At 45.9% G+C, this 20,259-nt stretch overlaps 1 protein-coding gene across 5 annotated transcripts in view; it reads left to right on the top strand.

The window, feature by feature from the left end:
- Nucleotides 1–20,058, top strand: part of LOC148219997 (WD repeat-containing protein 7) — a 37,637-nt gene extending 17,579 nt beyond the window's left edge. For 2 of the 5 annotated variants that reach the window (XM_088155608.1, XM_088155605.1), the window contains 11 exons: nt 300–423; nt 1,640–1,753; nt 5,375–5,596; nt 8,855–9,041; nt 11,692–11,809; nt 12,026–12,175; nt 12,901–12,983; nt 14,741–14,840; nt 17,467–17,571; nt 18,461–18,664; nt 18,832–20,058. In XM_088155608.1, coding sequence (XP_088011734.1) covers nt 300–423; nt 1,640–1,753; nt 5,375–5,596; nt 8,855–9,041; nt 11,692–11,809; nt 12,026–12,175; nt 12,901–12,983; nt 14,741–14,840; nt 17,467–17,571; nt 18,461–18,664 — 1,407 coding nt within the window. In that variant the 3' untranslated portion in view covers nt 18,832–20,058. Of the gene's footprint in view, nt 1–299; nt 424–1,639; nt 1,754–5,335; nt 5,597–8,854; nt 9,042–11,691; nt 11,810–12,025; nt 12,176–12,900; nt 12,984–14,740; nt 14,883–17,466; nt 17,572–18,460; nt 18,665–18,831 lie in introns of all 5 variants that reach the window. The other 3 variants (XM_088155606.1, XM_088155604.1, XM_088155607.1) reach the window with 3 other exon arrangements.
- The last annotated feature ends 201 nt before the right edge of the window (nt 20,059–20,259 follow it).

The raw sequence follows: 20,259 nt of genomic DNA, 5'->3' as shown, positions 1-20,259 counted from the left end.
AAGAAAATAAATATAAGTAATAATAAATTATAATAATAATATAAATATCTAAGCCCAGTTTAACCCTGTGAGAACTGGCATTAAATCATTGTCTCAGTGTGGTTTGTGACCCTCTGGAGCTGTGTTTGTTCTCCCTGGGTGCTCTGCAGGTTCGAGAGGCAGTACAGGTGCTGCTGCTGGAATATTAACTGGATAAAAGAACACAAATACAAACTGGGTAAAACCCCGGGTTAACCCTGTGAGGAATGGCATGAAAAGGTTATGTCTGTGTGCTTTGTGACCCTCTGGGTGCTCTGCAGGTTCGAGAGGCAGCACAGGCGCTGCTGCTGGCCGAGCTGCGCAGGATCGAGCAGGCAGGGCGCAAGGAAACCATCGACACCTGGGCTCCGTACCTGCCCCAGTACATGGACAGCGTCATCTCCCGTAAGGAGCAGCCCAGCAGCTGCCCCCTCACCAGGGAAATGGGGGGCAAAGGCCTTTGGCAGCCCCACTTTGCCAAGAATCCATCCAGTCCTCTGACCAGCTCCTGGACAGGCTGCCCCGGGCGTGCCAGGAATTCACACATTTTCCTCGCAATGAGAAATCTCCATCAACTCATCTTCCTCAGAATGAGCTTTTTTACCCTGAAATATTACTCACCAACTGAGTGTAGAGTGTCTAATCATGGTATTAAATCTTCACAGAATGCAGGAATTCTGTGGATGTGTTGTTTTGAGTTTCTCTGAGCTCAGGTAGACTGGAAACCTCACATCCAGATGTCAGGATGTGTTTTGAGTTTCTCTGAGCTCAGGTAGACTGGAAATCTTTCCAGTGGGTCAAAACTAGCAAATTGGGATTAAGTTTTTAATGGTAAGTGTTGAAACTCTTGGAATTAAGGATGCAGAATTGGAGGAGTTGAAGGGAATAAGAATTAATTGGGATGAGACTTGTGAAAAGTCTAATTTTCTGCTGGGAGGGGAATAGGAAAACAAAATACTCCTTTTCTCCTACATCCTCCACATTTTCTGCTAGAAGGAGAGGGAAGAGAATAGGAAAAGGAAATATTCCTTTTGTCCTACATCCTCCACTCCTCCCAATTCTGCCATTTGATATTGGGGCCTGAATTATTGATAATAAATTAATAACAATTCATAAGGGGACAAAAATCAGCCAATTCTTGGGTCTAGCAGATAGATTCAAATCAGTCTCAGATTCTGCACATGAAATTCTCCTTTGGAAGGGATTCCTCTGAGCAACAAATTCCTAAAATTCTCTTAGTTTGGATGAATTGTGGTTTGTTTAAAGTGAAAATCTGCAGTGTGGCAGCACAGAATTGAAGGATTTGATGGTTTTTGTCCAGAATGCTCTGGGCTGGAATGGGCAGGGACATCTCCCAGCAGTCCACGGTTGTTCCAGGCCACTTCCAGCCTGGCCTGGGACACTCCTAGGGATGGGGAATAATCCAATAGTCCTGGAAAGGCAAATAAGTATGACATTTTGCTATTTCTAGATGAGGTTGAGCATCTTGTGCGAGGTTGGAGTTGAAGGAGCCCAAAGCAAGGCAGGACGTGAAGGAATGAGATGAAGTTTAGCTGCTGCAGGAAACAGGGAATTCTTTCCCCAAATCCCTGATTTTGGGGTGTTGGGTTGTTCCCTCCAGCTGGAGTGACCACAGAAGCCCTTCAGGCTGCCACTGCCAGCCCAGATCCCTCAGGAACGGAAGCCAAAGTGCAGGAGGAGGAGCACGACCTGGCTGATGATGACATTGCAGCAGGTGAGCATTCACATCATTAATGTCACCAAGATAATTAATATGTCTCTATTTTAATCCATTTGGAGCTCTTAAATCTGCCCACATCCAGCAACAGTTCTTAAAAAATAAAGATTTTCTGTGATGCTTCATAATTCTTTATAATTGTTCCTTAAATAATTTATTCTGGTTAAGAATGCTGCATCCTGAATTTTGGTTTCACTGGGATACAGTGAGGTTTGTATTGGGAGAATAGAGGGAAAAATAAGAATTTTAAAATAATTTTTGATGGTCCCATTGAGACCAATATTTGTTGATGGTGTGTGATGCTCAGTAGGATCCCAACTTGGGATTCCCCAAAAGTGAGATCATTTCTTAAAAGGATCATTTACACCTCAGAAGTTAGGGAGAGGGAAACATTTTAGCTGAGCTGCTTAAAGATTTCCTTGGAAATCCTTCATACACCAGTGGCTTTTAAACATTTCAGGAGTTATTTAGAAAATTTGATCTGTCCTCGAATGTCCTTTTAATGCCTGAAAGGCTTTTTTGGGTAAGTGAAAATAGAACAAATGCTTTGTTGAAATAATTCACACATGTACAGCAGTGATTTTTCCCAGTTTGGCATAAATTCTCCTGGCTCAGACCCCTTGGGGGTTGGATTTTGGGGTTGATTCTTGGATTTTGGGGTTGATTCCCATGCCCCCATCTTACACCTGCTGCCAAATCCAGAGTTCACCTCTCTTAAAACCTCCTTAACCCAAATCCATCGATTCCTGTGCCAAGTTAAACCTGGAGAATTTACTGGGGCTTTAATCCTTTTATTGTAATCTGGGCTGAAATTAATTTTCCCCACAAGTGTGCAAAGCCAATTAACAGGAGCTGGGCCCCGTTAGCTGAGCTCTCCTTAACTGCAGCCCAACCCTGTGGCAGGATCAATACCCACAGCCTGGGAAACCATGGAAATTTGGGGATGTTCACCCACATTCCCAGCCCTTCCCCACTCTGCTTCAGCAATTCCAGGCCTTTGGTGTGCTTAAAAATGGGAATATTGAGGATTGTTTGTGTCTCGGGTGCCATCGGTTTGTCTTAACCTGGATTGAGGTTTTTCCAGCTCAGATCCCGATGGTTTCTGTCCTTGTGGCACCACAGCTTCTGCTTTCTACACAGACCTATTGCAGGTTATTAATTTTCTCCCTGTGATAGGGTGATCAAGAGTCCTGTCAGGAAAATGGATCTGCGTGTCAGCCCTCACTGTGATTAAAGGGAGACGCGGCACAGGCAGAAAATACCAAATTTTCATGGCCAAATAAATGAAAGGGCTCCTCATCCAGGTGTTATTCCAGCAGAAATTCTGCCTGGCAAAAGCATTCCTGTTAATTGAGGCTTCCCCTAGTAATTAGAAAAAAACCAGCAACAACAAACCAAAATCAAGTATTAAAGAGTTTGTATCCCCTTCTATTTAAGCAGGTTTTCCCCTCATCCAGAGTTTTCTAGAGGGAAGGTTGGGATTTTGATGTATTTGAGAATTTTGGTTGGCCAATTTTTAATTTCTTGGAGTTCTGGCAGGTTTGGGGGATTTTGTTGTTTTTGCTTTTTTTCTTCCCACTGTCACGTTCCACATTGTTAATGGAACACTGTGGGTCTTTCCCACTCTGTCCTGGTTGGAATTTCTTGTAGGATTAACAGGGTGATGTCTTGGCACAGGGGGAGCAGCAGGAAGGAGCTCAGCTGGATGAGGGTGGAGCTTGTGCATTCCCAGTAGGAATTTTTGGGTTTTTTGCTGTTCCAGGATGATACATGAAAATTCTCTTGATATTTGAGGATTCCCCATCCCTGCAAGTGTCCAAAGGCACGTTGGAGCAACCTGGGCTAATGGAAGAGCTAAAGGGGGCAGGATGGGAGGATCCTTGAGATCCCTTCACCCCAAATCGTTCTGTAATCTGAAGGGTGCTCCCTCTGGGGTGCAGCAAAGGGTTAACTCGGGGTGGCTGTAATCGCTGCATGGCAGAAGCTCACAGTGTTCCATTTCCTGCTGGAAGCAGCACGCGTGTTGGGTTTGCCTTTCTTCCCAGGAATCGATCCACATGTACAGCCCTGCTCCAGCATCTGCTCCTGGAGAGCAGGGCAGGGCTGGGATCCACAGGGATCCACAGAGATCCAGAGCCAGGGCTGGGATCCACAGGGATCCACAGGCAGGACTGGGATCCAGAGCCAGGACTGGGATCCCCAGCAGGGCTGTGCCCAGGGTTTGATGCCCTGCCCTGCCATCCCACATCCTGCAGTGCCAAGCTCAGGTGGCTCCTGGGCACTTGACATGGGCTGGGAGGCCACCATGGGGTGACATCCAGTGGACACATGTTCAGGACAAACAGCTGTTGGACAATTCCAGCTGTTCCTTCCTTGCTTTGTTCCAGCCTCTTTTCATCCTTTTTCTTCCAAAGGCAGTTGCTATTGATTTTTTTTTCCTTTTTTCTCCTCCCTTCCCATTGTTAAGCTTTCCCTTGTTTTTCTCTCCCTTTTTGGCTGACCACAGCTCCTAAAATTTGGTTCACTTCCTTATTTTTTAAGAACAAACAATGGGGCATTTCTCAGGATGCTGGAAATTAATCTAGGTAGGAGTGGATTTCATTTGTCAGAATAAGTGACTGCAATTTCATTCTAATAATTTCTTCTAAAATTTGGGGATTTTACTCCAAATAAAAAAAATTCTGTTTAGTGGAATTCAGAATCCCTGGACTATGTTAAACTAAGAACACATATTTCTCTTTCATGTAAAATCCATAATTTGAGTTTTGGGGAATTCATAAATGGGTTTTGTCCTATTAAAATTCCAATAGGTGACATTTTACTATATGAAATATTTGTTTTACTATATGAAAATATCAGTTTGGTTTAATGGTGTGTACTGTTATCCTAAAATTTAATAGGAAGCTGGATGTGCTGATGGATCCTACAGCAAAATGATGCTTTCATATCATAATAAAAAATATCTTTTCAAAACAATAAAATCCACCTCAAGCAAAAGATGTTTTTACCAAGCAAAAAGACTTTCACAGGCAAACAAAAATGCCATGTTGCAAGTAGAAAGCTCTCAAAATTTTCCACTGCAAGAAAACTGAAAAACAACTTTTAGCTTAAACTGGAACACACTAACTTTTAGTGATTGGAGAATAGTACCATGAATATGGTGATGGTAGTAGTTAGGATAGGATATAGGTAAAAGTATTGATTGGTTGTCATATAATATGATATTGTGTAAGAAAAGTATAGACTGCATTATAACCAAAACTAAAGTGATTTCAGGTGAACCTACAGCTGTAACTAAAAACCTGTGGGCTTAGCTCTTACTACCCACAACCCTTAAGTGAACGGATCATTTAAATACAATAACATTTTTAAAAGCCTGCTGTTTTCAACTCTTGCATTTTCTGGTGACTCTTTTTGTCCCTGGGAGTTCTTGGCAGGTGTTGAAGGGATATTTGGCCTTGTCTGGAGGTTTTTAGGAATTATCTCCGTGCCTGAAAACCCCGGTGGTCACAAAGACACAGCTGACGTTTTTTCCGTTGGAATTTTCTGGGGCAGACGACTCATTTTCTGCCTTTGCAGTATTCCAACCCGCTCGTGTGTTGGCTTTCCCGTGTCCAGGCTGCCTGCCCGGGCTCCCCCAGCCCAAGAAGATGTGCACGTCGTACGAGGAGAGGCGCAAGCAGGCCACGGCCATCGTGCTGCTGGGCGTCATCGGCGCCGAGTTCGGGGCCGAGATCGAGCCGCCCAAGCTGCTGAGCCGGCCCCGCAGCTCCAGCCAGGTCCCCGAGGGCTTCGGCCTCACCAGTGCGGGCTCCAACTACTCCCTGGCCAGGCACACCTGTGAGTACCCCAGCCTCTTCTGCCTTGGCACTGACCCCAGTTCTCATGGAAAAGAGCACGATGAGGGATTGGGATGTGCGGTGTAATGGCTTAGCTGCACTGCTTAATTCGTGGGTTGGGTATATTTGCTTTTGCTTGCAGTTAGAATTTAAACCGCAAAGTTTTCATTTGGACCTGGTTGTTTAGTAAACCTTATCTCAAGTACAGAGAGTTCTGCAACACTTCCAGCTACCAGCTAAAAGTGAGTAACATGGAGGTGAATTTAGCTAGGTACAAGGTCTTTTAAAGCTAAACAGTCCAATAGGGAATTAACACTTGTATTATTTATACTTTTGACTTAATAACCAAACACCTGTGACCTGCAGTGCAGCACTAACTATCCAACCAAAAATTACTACCTGAAATTAGGGAGAAGAAGGAAGAAGACAGAAAAAGACAACACCTAAGAACCTCTATTGTATCCCACACTTACTACTATGTTACAAAAACCTCAGATTCCAAACCCTTCACCATGTGAAATCACACACTTCTATTTAACTACACACCAGTGATTTTAACTCCATCACTCAAATTTGAGAGCTTTCTCCAAGGCCTCAGGTCCAAAGCAGTGTTCTCCAGTGTTCTCTTTCAGTGCCAGGAAGCACAGAATGTTTTTCAAAACTCCCGGGCTTCAGCTTTCCAGCAGTGCAGGAAGAGATTGCCAAAGCTTTGGTGCTGAGCTGCTGGAATTGTGACACACTTCATTCTCCTCCTAAGTGAAGCAGAGCATTTGTTTGATCTGTTTTTGGTTATTTGTCACCTTTCACTGTCCCAGGCACTCCAAGCCCAGCCCAACCTGGCCTTGGACACTTCCAGGGATGGGGAATCCAGAGGTTCTCTGGGCAAGCCATAAATCCATCAAATGCAGGGTATTTCTGTGTGACAGGGAACTGGGATTGTGTGCCTTTTGGAGAATTCTACAATTCTGGAATGCCTGGCACCTGTATCAGTCCCCTCACTACTCGTTCCCAGAGCTATTCCCTGATAAAATGGCACCCCAGGAATTGCTGGCTGCCCCAGTGTCCCCAAAAGTGCAGCTGATGCTGTGTTTGCAGAGTTAATGGGCTGAGAAATCAGGCTGCTGTGGCCAGGCTGTGGAAATGCAGCATTCCATGGATAATTCAGGGGCTTTTCCATCCATGCAGTTATTCATGAGCAGCTCTTTGCCCTTTAGCTCTGCCTAAAGGTGACACCTGAGTTATTGAGATCTCCTGGACACTGACTTGGGCCTCTTTCCAAAGGGAATGGCAGGAATTCCATGCTGCCAGTTTTGCTGGATTGTCCAACCTGGCCTGGAGCAATTCCAGATGGGAAGTGATTTTAACTGGGCGGGGGGGGGAAGTGATTTTTAATTTAGGCCTGAACATATCTTGGTTTGATACCTGAGAGAAGATTTGGAATAAAAATAAAAGACTAAAAATGCACTGGGCCAGGAGCAGAAAGAGATAAAGGGGTATGGAATTTTAACCCAGCTCTTCAAATTTCTGTCTCTCTGTGGACAATCAGGGAAAAAGTCATCCAGAAAGGGTCACAATCAAGTTAAATCCTATTCTTGGAGTCCATCATTTGGATTTAGTTGGATCTTGATCAGAGTTTGCAGTGTCTCATTCCTGCCTGAGCTATTGATTTTCCCAAGCAAATAATTTCATTTTTTAAAATCCATTGGCAAACTGGGGATAACAAGGCAGCCTGGAGCCGTGTGCTCAGAGAAATTCTGCAAGGAAAGGCAGTTTGGGAATGCAGGGGGCTTCTGTGCAGTGAAAAGAAATGATAAATCTCAGCATTTGGGCACATCTGGGCTAATAAAATGATACAAGGAGCAAATGTGCCAGTGCAGAATGGGAGAAAATTATATTTGAATCCCACTTGATGTAGGAATGGCATTCCCTGAGCTCTGTGAGTGCCTGAGGAATTGTCTCCAGTGAGCCACACGTGCATTTTTGTCTCAGGAATATTAATGGGAAGCAGCAAAGGCAGGTCCAGGATCATCCCAGGATATTCCAGCCCTGCTGTGCTGAGCTGTTCCAGGGCTAATTAGCTCATTGCTGTGCTGACTCTAATGTGACATGTTTATTGCCCTAACGAACAACTCATTAGCACTGGGATGTTTTTGTCAATATTCATTCCTTCTTTAAGCCCAGGCAAGGCTTTGAACGAAGATGGCCCAGCCAGGGACCCACTGGCACCAGGACTTTGGGTCAGTGCTGCTGCTGCTGCTGGCAGCATGCTGAGGGGAAAGAAAAGTGGGAATATTTTATTGGAGTAATGCTTGAGAGGCACTTTTTAATAAACTTTTGGTTTTGAGGTATAAAAACCTCGTGGTGTGACCAGAAGGAATTTTGGGATGGAGATTGGTTGGTGTGAATCAACTGGGAAAACTCTGTTGGCTTTTCCCAATCCTAAAAACAACAGGAGGTTTGTTGAATAAACAAAACAAGCAACATGTTAAGGGCAGTTCAGGAAAAAGCTGATAAAATCAGTAATTATCTTTACCACAAGAAACATCATTGAGGGGTAATAAATAATGATGGGGAGATAATGATAAATTATCTCTCTCCAAGCCTTGCTTGCTTTAGCCCTCCTCCATTTATGTGTACGTAATTCCTTTAATTGAAAAGTTTTTAAATATTTATTTATATTTGTATTTATTATTTTATTTATAAATTATTTATTTAAATATCAGTATTTAAATGAAATATTAAGAACTGTTTCCAAAATGTGCAGGGCCAGGATTGGCGAAGTTGTTTGGGATGTTTCTCTCCCCTTCCCTCTTAACTCTGTTGCTCAGAAATACTTAAGCACATCCACTTCTCCTATTTTATCCCCCCAAATCTATTTATTGTTGTTTATTCTGTAGAGAAGATTTTGTGTTTGACAGCAGCCGTGGCACAGAGGGTGCCAAGGGCAGGTTGGAGATTAGAGCAGTGACTGCTGGAGGAGATGTCCCTGCACGTGGCAGGGGGTGGCACTGGGTGACTTTGGGGTCCTTCCCAGCCCTGCTGTAGGTTCAGCTCTAGGCTCAGCCCTAGGCCCAGCTCCAGCCCCATCTCTCTCCCCAGTTAAGGCCCTGACATTCCTGCTGCTCTAGGCTCAGTTCAGCTCCAGGCTCAGCCCTAGGCTCAGCTCCAGGCCCATCTCTGTCCCCAGATAAAGCTGATGTTCCTGCTGCCCTAGGTTCAGCTCAGCCCTAGGCTCAGCTCCAGGCCCATCTCTCCCCAGGTAAGGCCCTGACGTTCCTGCTGCTGCAGCCGCCCAGCCCGCGGCTCCCGGCGCACAGCACCATCCGCAGGACCGCCATCGACCTCATCGGCCGCGGCTTCACCGTGTGGGAGCCCTACATGGACGTGTCTGCCGTGCTCATGGGGCTGCTGGAGCTCTGCGCCGACGCCGAGAAGCAGCTAGCCAAGTGGGTACCCCAGCTAGCCCAGCCCAGCCCAGCCCTGGGCAAGCTGGATCAAATCCTGTGGCCCTGCAGCATGGCAGGGCGAGGAGCGGCCTGAAGGTGGAGGGCAGGGTTAACTGGGGATTGCCAAGGGGTTCTTGGCTCTGAATTCCCATAAAAGCTCCCCTGCATCTCTGCAAGTGTCCAAGGTCAGGTTGGACAGAGCTTGGACCAACCTGGGCTAGTGGAAGGTGTCCCCAAACCATTCCATGAAATATTTGTTAACAAACGCAGAATTGAAGTGGCACCTGCAATAAGGAGGTGCCCAGGCCTGGTTTAATCCCAGGAATGTGTTTCCACCCTGTGTTAAGGGTTCTGATGTTATTCTAAGGTATATCACCCATTTTATGTAAGTTTTCATTTCCTCAACATACAAAGAATGAATCCTTGCCATGTGTTGGAAGGAGAAGTATAGACAAATTGGATTAGCATTGTTTTTTGTCTGAATTCCAGTTATTCCTTGTCGTGTGACAGGAGGCAGCAGCACCTTTTCCCTTCTAAGCCCTGTTTTATGTAAAGCCCAACTTGCAGCATCCAAGTGAGCCCAGTTCTGCAGCTAGTCCTTGGTGCTGGTGTGATTCCACCCTTAGCTGTCAGGAAGATTAGTCTGGCTCTCCCTGCCAAGAGCAGGCAATAAATGAAGGGATCAGCGTGGAGCCTTGAGGAGCCCGGCGCAATTTTCCTCATGATAAATTGTATAATGAGCGCAAAAGCGTTCACTTATTAATCCATAACGAGATTTAGATTGAAAATGGCCTGCTACATTGCTGCCACATCCAGCATGGAGGGAGATGGAGAGAAATGGAGCAGCAGCGTGTGCAGGGGTTAAGTGTGGCTGTCACCCCCCGGAGCCCCGCTGAGCTCCCGCTTTGTGCCGTGTTTGCCGCGTGCACAATAACGGCACACAGCTGCCGGCGCCTCTCCCGAGCTTTTATTAAAGAGCTTTTATGTCAAGCTTCTGCTTTGAGATAGGAAAGAAGAAATCACATTTATTGACCAGGAAAACGAGGGGGTTTCTTTTTTCCCTGCTGAATCAAGGGAATAGCAGAGCTGTTAGGCAAAACTCAGGTGCTTGGAACTCCTCTGCTTGTCCAGCTCCTCCTGGCTCCTGAAGGTTGCACTGTACCAAGGGCAGCTGCTCATTTCTGAGGATAAAATGTGGTTGCCCAGCTTTTTTAGGCTGTGATGGCTTGGCTTGGATGATGATAGGAATCATTTTTGGCTGTACTGTTGCTTTTTGAATTAAGCTACGTTTCATACAGATTTTCATGGACTGGTTGGAGGGTATTTTAAGGATCATCCCAGTCCATGCGCAGTAACACCTTCCACTACTCCAGGCTGCTCTGAGTCCCATCCAGCCTGGCCTGGAACAATTCCAGGGATGGGGCAGCCACAACTTCTCTGGGCACTGTGATGATGTGAAACACCCAAATTAGCAAATCACCTTCCAATCAATCCATTAATCTGTGCATTGGAGCAGTCTGACTTCGTGGAACGTAGAACAGGAAGGTCTGGATGCTTTTGTCTTTTTTGTCCAGCTCTCCCCACATCCTCCCAAGCAAAGGAACTCACTAAAAAGCAAATTCCTGTTGCTTTCCAGGCAAATGCACACTTTGCCAAACACCCTGTAAGGAAAAACACTGCTGGAGCCTTTGAAAACTTGGGGTTTGCTTGCTTTGGGGTCCCTTTCCAAAAGTGAACTGGGATAACTCCTTCCCTGGCTTGTCTCTTTTTCATGGAACAGGAGTTCTGAAGTTACATTTAGATGTGGTTTCCCAAGGAAAGGCCTATGGGGACATCACCTTATTTAATTTCACATTTGGGAGTTTTAATTTGTACAGTGATGGTGAGGAATGGGAAAGGGAAATAAACTGGTTGGGATTATAAACTCCTGCTATTCTCTTCCCCAAAAAAAATCAGTCAAAAAGCACAGGGAAGAAGGAGGAACCCCTTCCACAGGTTATCCAGAAAAATATGTGGCTGCCCCATCCCTGGAAGGGTTCAAGGCCAGCTTGGACAGGGCTTAGAGCATCAAGAGAGAGAGGAAGGTGTGGAATAGATGATCCTCAAAACTCCTTCCAACCCAAACCAGCCTGCCATTCCACTTTTCTACATTTTGGAGAATTTTTGGATAATGTGCAGGGCATGTAGAAATTTTATTTTTGCAGTTACTGGGTACTTAGGACCTTATTGCTTTTTGCTTTTATCTAGTCACAGCAAGTAAAAGCCTTGAAGTAAAGAGAATTACTCTGGCCAGGAGATTCTTCAGGCTGTGTTTAAAATCCTGTAAAAGACCAAACCAGAAATCCTTGGCAAGACGCTCTGGGCTCCGTGGGGTGATATGTATTCAGCACATACAGATAATTTGTTAACAAGGCCTTTTGGCCACTTTGGACAGATGCACTTACTGTTTTCAATCTTCATGGTTAATTATTCGATTTGGGGTTGATGCTGGAACACCCTGACTCCTAATCACTGCTCTTTGTTGGGAGTCCATTATATTGGAACTGCCGGAGTGCTCCCGCTGACCTTGAGCTGACATTATAAGCTGGTTCTAATCTTTTCACTCTATATTTCTTTCCTTTGTGCCTGCCTTTGTGCTGCTGCCGTTTAGCATCACAATGGGGCTGCCCCTGAGCCCTGCAGCCGACTCGGCTCGCTCGGCTCGCCACGCGCTGTCCCTGATCGCCACGGCCCGCCCGCCCGCCTTCATCACCACCATCGCCAAGGAGGTGAGCAGGGGGGGCTGGGGGGTCAGGGAGACCTTTCTGGGGGTTTGGAAGTCTTGGAGGGTGGGCAGTGGTGTGCACCAAGCACGGATCCTCTGAGGCACCCCAGCCTCAGCTGAGCCGAAGGGTTGAACTTAGCTTAGTGACCATGGAGCTGCTGCATTCTGGCTGATCGTGGAGCGTTGCCTGGTGCTCACCCCGTGTCCCTGGTGCCCACAGGTGCACAGGCACACAGCCCTGGCAGCCAACACCCAGTCCCAGCAGAACATCCACACCAGCACGCTGGCCCGTGCCAAGGGCGAGATCCTGCGCGTCATCGAGATCCTCATTGACAAGATGCCCACGGACGTCGTGGACCTGCTGGTGGAGGTGAGGCCCCCTCTGTCCTGGGCTCCACCCAAGGACTTCCTTTCCATGTTGTCATGACAATGAAGCCACAAACACCAGGGGTTCATGTCCAAAATGGAGCCAGAGGAGTCCTTTTGCTTTATCGAACAAAGGGAGAGGCCACGGGCCATTCCCCTGGGGTCTCTCCAATTTTTGGAGGACACAGCCTCCTTTTTATCCTAATTTCCCCATGGGCTGAGGTACTTGAGAGGCACAGACTTCCCAGAACACCTGATACCTGAGATTACCCTCTAATGTATAACCCTCCTTTTAATTTTTAATTCTTATGGTTTTTCTCCCATTGTTTCTTTCATCTTTCAATATCCAATTCCATTTCTCAGCAAACCTGCAGTTTCTTTGTAAAGGTAAATATCTTTTTTCCCATTCATCAATCAGTGGAATCCATTCCATTGTTTCTTTTATCTCTTAAGTGCTGGTTTTACCTACCAGCAGAGCCACTGCTGGTTTGTAAAGACAAATCCAACATTCTTCTCACATGTGGACTTCAGGTGTGGAGAGGATTTGTACCAAGTTCATTTCTTCAGTTTTAAATTGCATGTTGTTGGGGAAAATATCCTCAGCAAAACTGGGCTGGACACAGCTTGGAACAACCTGGTCTACTGCAAAGTGTCCCAGGAATGGGATGACCTTCAGAACTTGAATTATAGAACATAAAGCACAGATTGATGGTAATTTTTGTTTCCAAGGTGATGGATATCATCATGTACTGCCTGGAAGGATCTTTGGTTAAGAAAAAGGGTCTTCAGGAATGTTTTCCAGCCATCTGCAGGTGAGCTCTTCCTCTGGGAATACTGGGAAGGAAATGAGAGGATCACCAGCAGGATAGATTTCCTAATGAAGAGTGAAACAGTCTTTTAGGTGACACAACAAAGAGTAAAAGGTGATTTATAAAATGGGAACATTTCTAGTATCTTTAAACATGGATAAATATCCCAGTCATCCTCTTAAACTGGTCCAACCAATAAATTCTAATAATCACCTGTCAGCCATTACATTTTAATTTAATAACCTATTAAAATATTGCATAGTTTCAAGGAAAGAACAATTATTCTGTTGCCAGGTTGGATACTGATGGAGATGATCTTCCTCCTTCCTGATGCTTTAAGTGGCTTTCCTTAAAACATAAAGGGAAGGATAAATGGGAATTAGTGCCCAGTCTCCCTATTCCTGTATATCTTTATGGCAATCCAGTATTTTAAAATTCTCTGCAATTACTGCTAATATTTCCTGGTTATAGCCAGTGTAAAAATGATCCAGCAGCCAGCAATGGCAGCGTGGAGCCCAAAGGAAATTGCCATAGCTTGTAGCAAATGGGGAGATCTCTGGAGACATTCCAAGTGGAAGCACTTGTACACATCCCACTGTTAATCCCTTTAACATCCCACTGTTCCTTCTGCTGAGCTGTAACTTGTGTGGCAAAACCCTTGGATCAAAGGAATGGCAACAGCAGGATGAAGGGAAGGACAGCCAGCACCTCAGGGAGGGACACAGCAGGATGCAAAGCTGCATCTGAGCTGCGTTTCCCTTTTTCCCTGCACAAAAACCGGGGATTTTCTTCCTTCTCTTGTATTCCTCATTGTCTTTCCCCATGTTTCATCCTGCTTTTCTTGCCAGCTGCCATCCTGCAGTGCAGGACGTGTCTCGTACCTGCCTGGGAGCAGTTGCTATGGCACTGGGATTCCCCAGGAACCAGGAGAGGAGTCTGAAAGATGGGTTCTTTGAAACCCTAAATATGCTCAGCAATATTTTTTGAGACTGATTCCAGAGATTCCTGGCAGATTTTGGTAGAGGAAAATTTAACTTGGCAAAATTCCAGTGTAATTCAGCACTTGCACAGGTCTGCTGTCCCTGTGATATCCCCAAGGATTTGAATTTGCAATAAGGATTTGAATTTGCAATAGGGATTTTGTGTCTCCTGGGTTTCAAGGTGTTGAAATTCCTTGAATTTTGCAGCTCTTGGAATTCCAATAAATGCCACATGGCCACACGGGGTGCTAAGGACTACTATTGCAGGCTTTACCCCAGGGGTGTTATTGGAGCAGAGAGTGTCTGATGGTGAATTTCCCTCTTCCTTTTTCTTTATCAAAACTTGATGAGTTTGCTTATTTCTCCTCCCACTTCCCTTCCTTTCATGGGAAATGCCCTGAAGTCACTCAGGGTGTTGGATGGTCACTTAACCATTTGAATTCCAGCTTCACTGAGGTGTTCCAGCACAAAGAAAGTGCTTGGGACTTGGTGGTTATCCCATATTCCCAAATAAATAAATAAATCAGTAAATCTGATAGATCAGTCTGATCAGATTCCATCCAGGCATTTGGTGGTTATCCCACATTCCATGATGGGTCTGATAGATCAGTCTGATCAGATTCCATGGCACCACATCAACCATCAGTCGTTTTCGTGGAACACCGAGTGTTCAACTGGCAGCGAGCAGAATTTTGAATCAAACCTCAGTTCCAGCCCTTAATTAATGATGTTAATTAATGATCTGGAATGCCAGCCTCACCTTTCCCCTGCTCCCCTCAGGTTCTACATGGTGAGTTACTACGAGCGCAGTCACCGCATCGCTGTGGGCGCGCGCCAGGGCTCCGTGGCCCTGTACGACATCCGCACGGGCAAGTGCCAGGTGAGGGGTTCTGGGGATAAATCCTGCCCACAAAAGTGCCAGGTGAGGGATCCTTACAGCTCTGGATTCCTTAAGTCTCTAGCTAAACTTTATTACAATTTTGGAAAGAAACAGCTGGAATATTTGCAGTTGAATCCATGCAGTGCTTTCCACAGCTGGAAAAAATAATCTGGAAAAGATTATTAGAACTCCTTAAATGCAGGGAATTCCTGACTGGATAGATTTTAGGGCTCTGTGTGAGGATTTCCTGGTGGAGCAGCCCCAGGACATGGTGACCTGGCCAGGATTCAAGTGTCCCACAAAATTCCCCTATGATTTGATCCTATTTTATCTCATCCCACTTTTATCTGGATCCCAGCCTATAAATCCCAAATGCTGGCTGATTTTTGCCTCCCTTTACGCTGTTGAGAATCCAGGGGAATTTTCATGGCTCTGTGCCTCATCCCCATGGGACGGCTCCAGCATTTGGAGCACTCTTGTGTGCACAGGTGAGACAAAGGTGAAACTTCCCAAAAAAGCAGGAGGAGCTTCCCTGAGCAGCACAACCAGTGTGATGATGAGTATTGATTCCTTCCTGCAGCTCTCCCTGGCTCCCTGCTCACAGGAGGCTCCATCTTGATCAGATGAGATCCTGGATTTGATAAAGAGAATTGATGCTTCCCAGGGAATTGGAAAACACTTCCAGAGCAGCAGCTCCACCTGGAAATGTGCCCTTTGTTTTCCCAGCTTTCAGCCCCTCTGAGCCAAACACACAGGATTAAACACAAATGGCAATTCTTATCCCCAAATAAACCACTTGGATTAATAATTACAGCTGCAATTAACTTCTAACAATATTAAAAGGATTAGGCAACAGGATTAAGGTATCGTTGAGCACAAGGTCTGTTTGCTCAATTCAACGTTGAAATGATATTAAATTCCAAGCAAATTATTAATGTTTTATGTAAGATTCACAATTATTAGCACACAGTTACAAATCCTGCACTTCAAGGTGCAGTAACATAGGAAAATACTGATGCTATAAAATGGCATTTTATATCAAATGAAACACTAAAGTCAGACTGGAGAGAGAGAGAGATTGCAGGTAACTGACTTTTAGGACACCTGATAGTTGATTTTGGGATGGTGGGAAAATATTAATATTTTCCCAGGTAAATCCTTGCTGAGTACCAGAGTCTGGCCCAAAATCCCCCAATTAATTCCTCAGTACAGGTCATTTAATTATCTTCTTTTCCTTTAGGAACATATTTGGCTCTGTAAGGAGAGAATCTGAAATATTCCATTTTTATTGATTAAATCTTGGGATTCATCATAAATATTTAGAGCTGCATTTCAGAAATACATGTAATCTTTGTACCTAAAACCTGGGTCATTTGCACTGGAAGATTAAAGAGAAACGTAAGTTATTTTGGGTTTATTTCAAAGCAAAAACCACTTTTAAGCCTGGGCTGGAATCAATAATGTTTGGTCCTGGGTCCTTCCAGAATTAAAATCCCAGCAATCTGAGCATTAATTGGATTGTGCTGGGCTGATTTCATTTCAGTGCTGGATGCCATGGCAAAGTTTGATTTATGTGGAAGGCAGGGAAGGATTTAATATTCCATTTGGAATGAATCGTGGCTTGGCTTAATTAATTACAGAATAAAAGATGCTGTTCTTTCAAGCAGTGCTTTAAAGGTGTTCATCCTGCATCTACACCTGTATTTCCAGGAAAACCTGGGAAGCACATCCCTAAATTCCAGAGAAGGAGCTCATTACTGACTAGAACCTTAATTGGATAGACCTTTTCTAAACATGCCTAATAACAGATGAAGGGATTTTCCTGAATTTATTTAATAAATTAAACTATTAAAGGTGCTGCAAAGGTGGGTGTTAATAGAGATTTTCAAAAGTAGCAGAGCTTGGTAAGAACATTTTTACTTTCTCTTATCTCTCATTTACTTTCCATCCATTGTGACATTTCCAAACTGATATCACACATTTCCCCAAATTTCCATTCTGTGTCCCTTCAGCTGCACGGGGGAATATTGGAATATTTGGAATGAAATTGCTCTGGCTTTTCATGGAAAACAGGAGCTAACAGCACAGAAATCCTGGCTGCAAAGGATTAGCATCAATTAGAGCAGCACTGCCTTTAAATAACAAAGCAGCTGCATTCCCTAAAGGATTTGTGCTTATTCCAGGAGTAAAAAGAGCAACAAGTGTGCTGCCCCTATTGATTTTACTTTTGTCTCACCAAAAGATATTTAATTGACAAGTATTCCATGCTTGTTGAGTGGGATGGGGCTAAATGGGGGATCAGCTAATGAGCAGTGGGGAATCCCATTAAAGAGGGAGATTTGGGGTGCACTCGCCTTTTCCACGAGGAATAAATGAATATATTAATGAGTTCTTAATATATCAGGCTCATTTGCATACTCTGAGCTTTTAATAACCAGGGATGGGCACGGAAACACTGCTAATGCTGATCCAGTAGGGAATGGGATTTTCCAGCATCCTGGATTTAATACAGCCCTGTGCTTTTTGATCATTTTGGGGGTAGTGCCGTGGGAGAGGAGCACATTCCTGTGGGGTGCTGTTGTTTTTTGGGCTTCCAGGTCACACATCTCTGCATTTCTGTTCCCAGACTATCCATGGCCACAAAGGACCCATCACTGCCGTGGCTTTTGCCCCTGATGGTCGGTACCTGGCCACCTACTCCAACTCTGACAGCCACCTGTGCTTCTGGCAGGTAAGGATTCCACACTGCCAGCCCTCTCTGTGTGCCCAAACTCGGGACTGGGATTTTATCCCTTTGCTCCAGGCATTACATTGCCTCAGCAGGGAAAAAATCCCAAGGGAGAGGAGGGGTTTTAATCCAGCTGGGCTTGGAGCAGCCTGGACTAGTGGAAGGTGGAATGAGATGATCCTTAAGGTCCCTTCAGGCCAAGCATGAAGGGTTAAATATCCTTTAGTGTAATTCTCAGATGTGACCTCAAGTGTGCTCTGGTGATTTTTCCCTTCCGTGTCGTGTTTGGCACGATTATTAATGCAGGAAAATCAGGAGCATTAGTCATCCTAAAAGGGTGATTACTCAAGATGATTTAAATTGTGGAAATGTCAGCAGGGCTGGCTCGGGATGCTGTGATTTACACCCCTGACACCCAGGAGAGCTCAGAATTCAGGACATGGCCACAGCAGCAACACAGCCTGGGCTTCGCCAAGGATTCGTAGAGACAGGAGTCCTGGGGTGGCCTTGCCTGGGGGGTGGAGAGTGATGTCCCCATGGGCAATCTCACTTTTCCCAAGAGTGGGACCCAGCAGATCCCTGGAAGTGTCCAAAGGGTTAAACAGGGCTTGGAGAAGCCAATGGGAAGTCGGGATGGATGAGCTCCAGTGTGCCTTCCCACCCAAACCATTCCCTGATCCTCCAGGGTGGCTCTTGCTTGGCTACATTTGGGAGTTTCTGAGCCATGCTTCTGGTGGGATGTGGGAGTTCAGGAGGAGCTCTGGGATATGGGAATTGGGGAGGAGCTCTGTACCTCTGGGATGTGGGAATTCAGGAGGAGTTCAAGACTCTGCAATGTGGGAGTGTGTTGTGAGCCCCTCCAAGAGCGCAGGCTGAGCAGTGTGCCCCGCAGATGAACACGTCCCTGCTGGGCAGCATTGGCATGCTGAACTCGGCGCCGCAGCTGCGCTGTGTGAAGACGTTCCAGGTGCCCCCGGTGCCGCCGGCGTCGCCCGGCTCGCACGGCGCGCTGCGCCTGGCACGGCTCATCTGGACCTCCAACCGCAACATCATCCTCATGGCCCACGACGGCAGGGAGCACCGCTTCATGGTCTAGGTGGGCATGCTGGGGGCATCCTGGGGCATCCCCTGGGGGCAGTGCCGTGGGCTCCTCCTGGATCTGAGGGGCTCATTGGGATCTCAGGGAATCCTGCCAGGATCTCAGGGCTCCATGCCATCCTTGCTGGCTCACTGGTAGCACTCACAGCTTTTCCTTGCACCCAGGATGAAGAAGGCCCAGGGGCAGCTCCGTGCATGGCCTGGCAGAGCGGGAGCAGGAGCAGGAGCAGGATCATCCCTTCCCAAGCCCATCCCAACCCTATCCTCACCCCATCCCATCTGCAGCAGGAGCCTGCCTGAGCCCAGCCCCTCGCACCCCTGTCCCTGCAGAGCCTCCCAGAATGTCAGTGTTTACCAAAACCACTGTTTGTTTACATGGACCATGGAATGCTGCTGGTGCTGTCCCCGGAGCCAGGTACCTGCCTGGGAGTGGGGGGCTGGAATTCTGGGGGTGTGCTGATCCCAAGGGGGTGAAATCCCCATTTCTGAGGGGATTGGAAGTGCTGCTGTGCCCAGGCTGGAAGGAAAAATGCTAGTCCACGTGTAAATAAGTAATTTAAAAATCCTGTTAATGGCAGGCTTGGAGAAAAGCAGTATTTATATAGAAAGGTGGTTTTTGCCACCAGTGCAGGTATTTATTTAAATAAAGGACAAAGGGGGCCATTTTGAATGGAAAAAGGATCAAAATTATGGAAAAAATGAATTATTGACTGGATGTACTGAAATATTTCCTTCAGTAGGAATATTCCTGTGTGACACTCGCTGTTACTGTGTTTCCTTCTTACATATCTGATTTTGTGGAATATTTTGTGTGCAATTTGCTGGTTTCTGCTCATGGGAAAGAGAAAAAAGTCTTTCAAATCCTCTTTTATTTCAATATCTCTGTTTGTGCAGCTTTTCCTTGGCTGCAGAGCTCCGACCTGAGGCTGGTACTACCTGCTAAGCTAAAACTGGTACCTGGAAAAATTAAGGAATTAATTTTTCACATGGCTCCGAAAGAGAAAGGAATGTATTTTATTCTGATCTGATGATGTGTGTATTTTATTCTGATCTGGTGATGTGTGTAGTGCCCAGGTGAGATTTGCAGCCCAGGAGCTCCATATGTGTGTGCTGGTACAGTTCAGCTCCAAAGCAGGAAGCTCAGAGCATTGGGAATGTTGAACACAAGCTCTGGGGAGTTGTTGTGTCCCAGCTCCTGATCCTGCTGTGAGCTTTCCGTGTGTGTCCTTGGTGTCCTGGCTTCCATGGCAGCTTCCAGTGTCACCCTGGGACACCTGGAGTCACCATGTGCTGCCTCCAGTGGCTGCTTCTCCACAAATCCACTCCCTGCCCTCTCTGGATGAAAATTCCTGGTGTAAATATGCTTGTGGAATAAAACTGGACTGAAGTGTGTTGGTTTTCATGGGTGTCAGTGATTTCCTGCTGATGATTCTCTGCCCAGCCATCAAGAACCTGTCACTCTTTAACAAATTTCTCCCCTTTCCTTTGGAATGAGAGCAGAATCCTGGAATGGTTTGCGTTGGAAGGACATTAAGGATCATCTTGTTCCCTGCCTTGTCCCCAGTGCCTCCCCAGCTCTCCTGGAGCCCCTTT

Source organism: Sturnus vulgaris, chromosome W (assembly GCF_052056855.1).
Source record: "Sturnus vulgaris isolate bStuVul1 chromosome W, bStuVul1.hap1, whole genome shotgun sequence".
Lineage (NCBI taxonomy): Eukaryota > Metazoa > Chordata > Aves > Passeriformes > Sturnidae > Sturnus > Sturnus vulgaris.
Note: the sequence above shows the minus strand (reverse complement) of the source record. Positions and strands in the feature narration are given on the sequence as shown.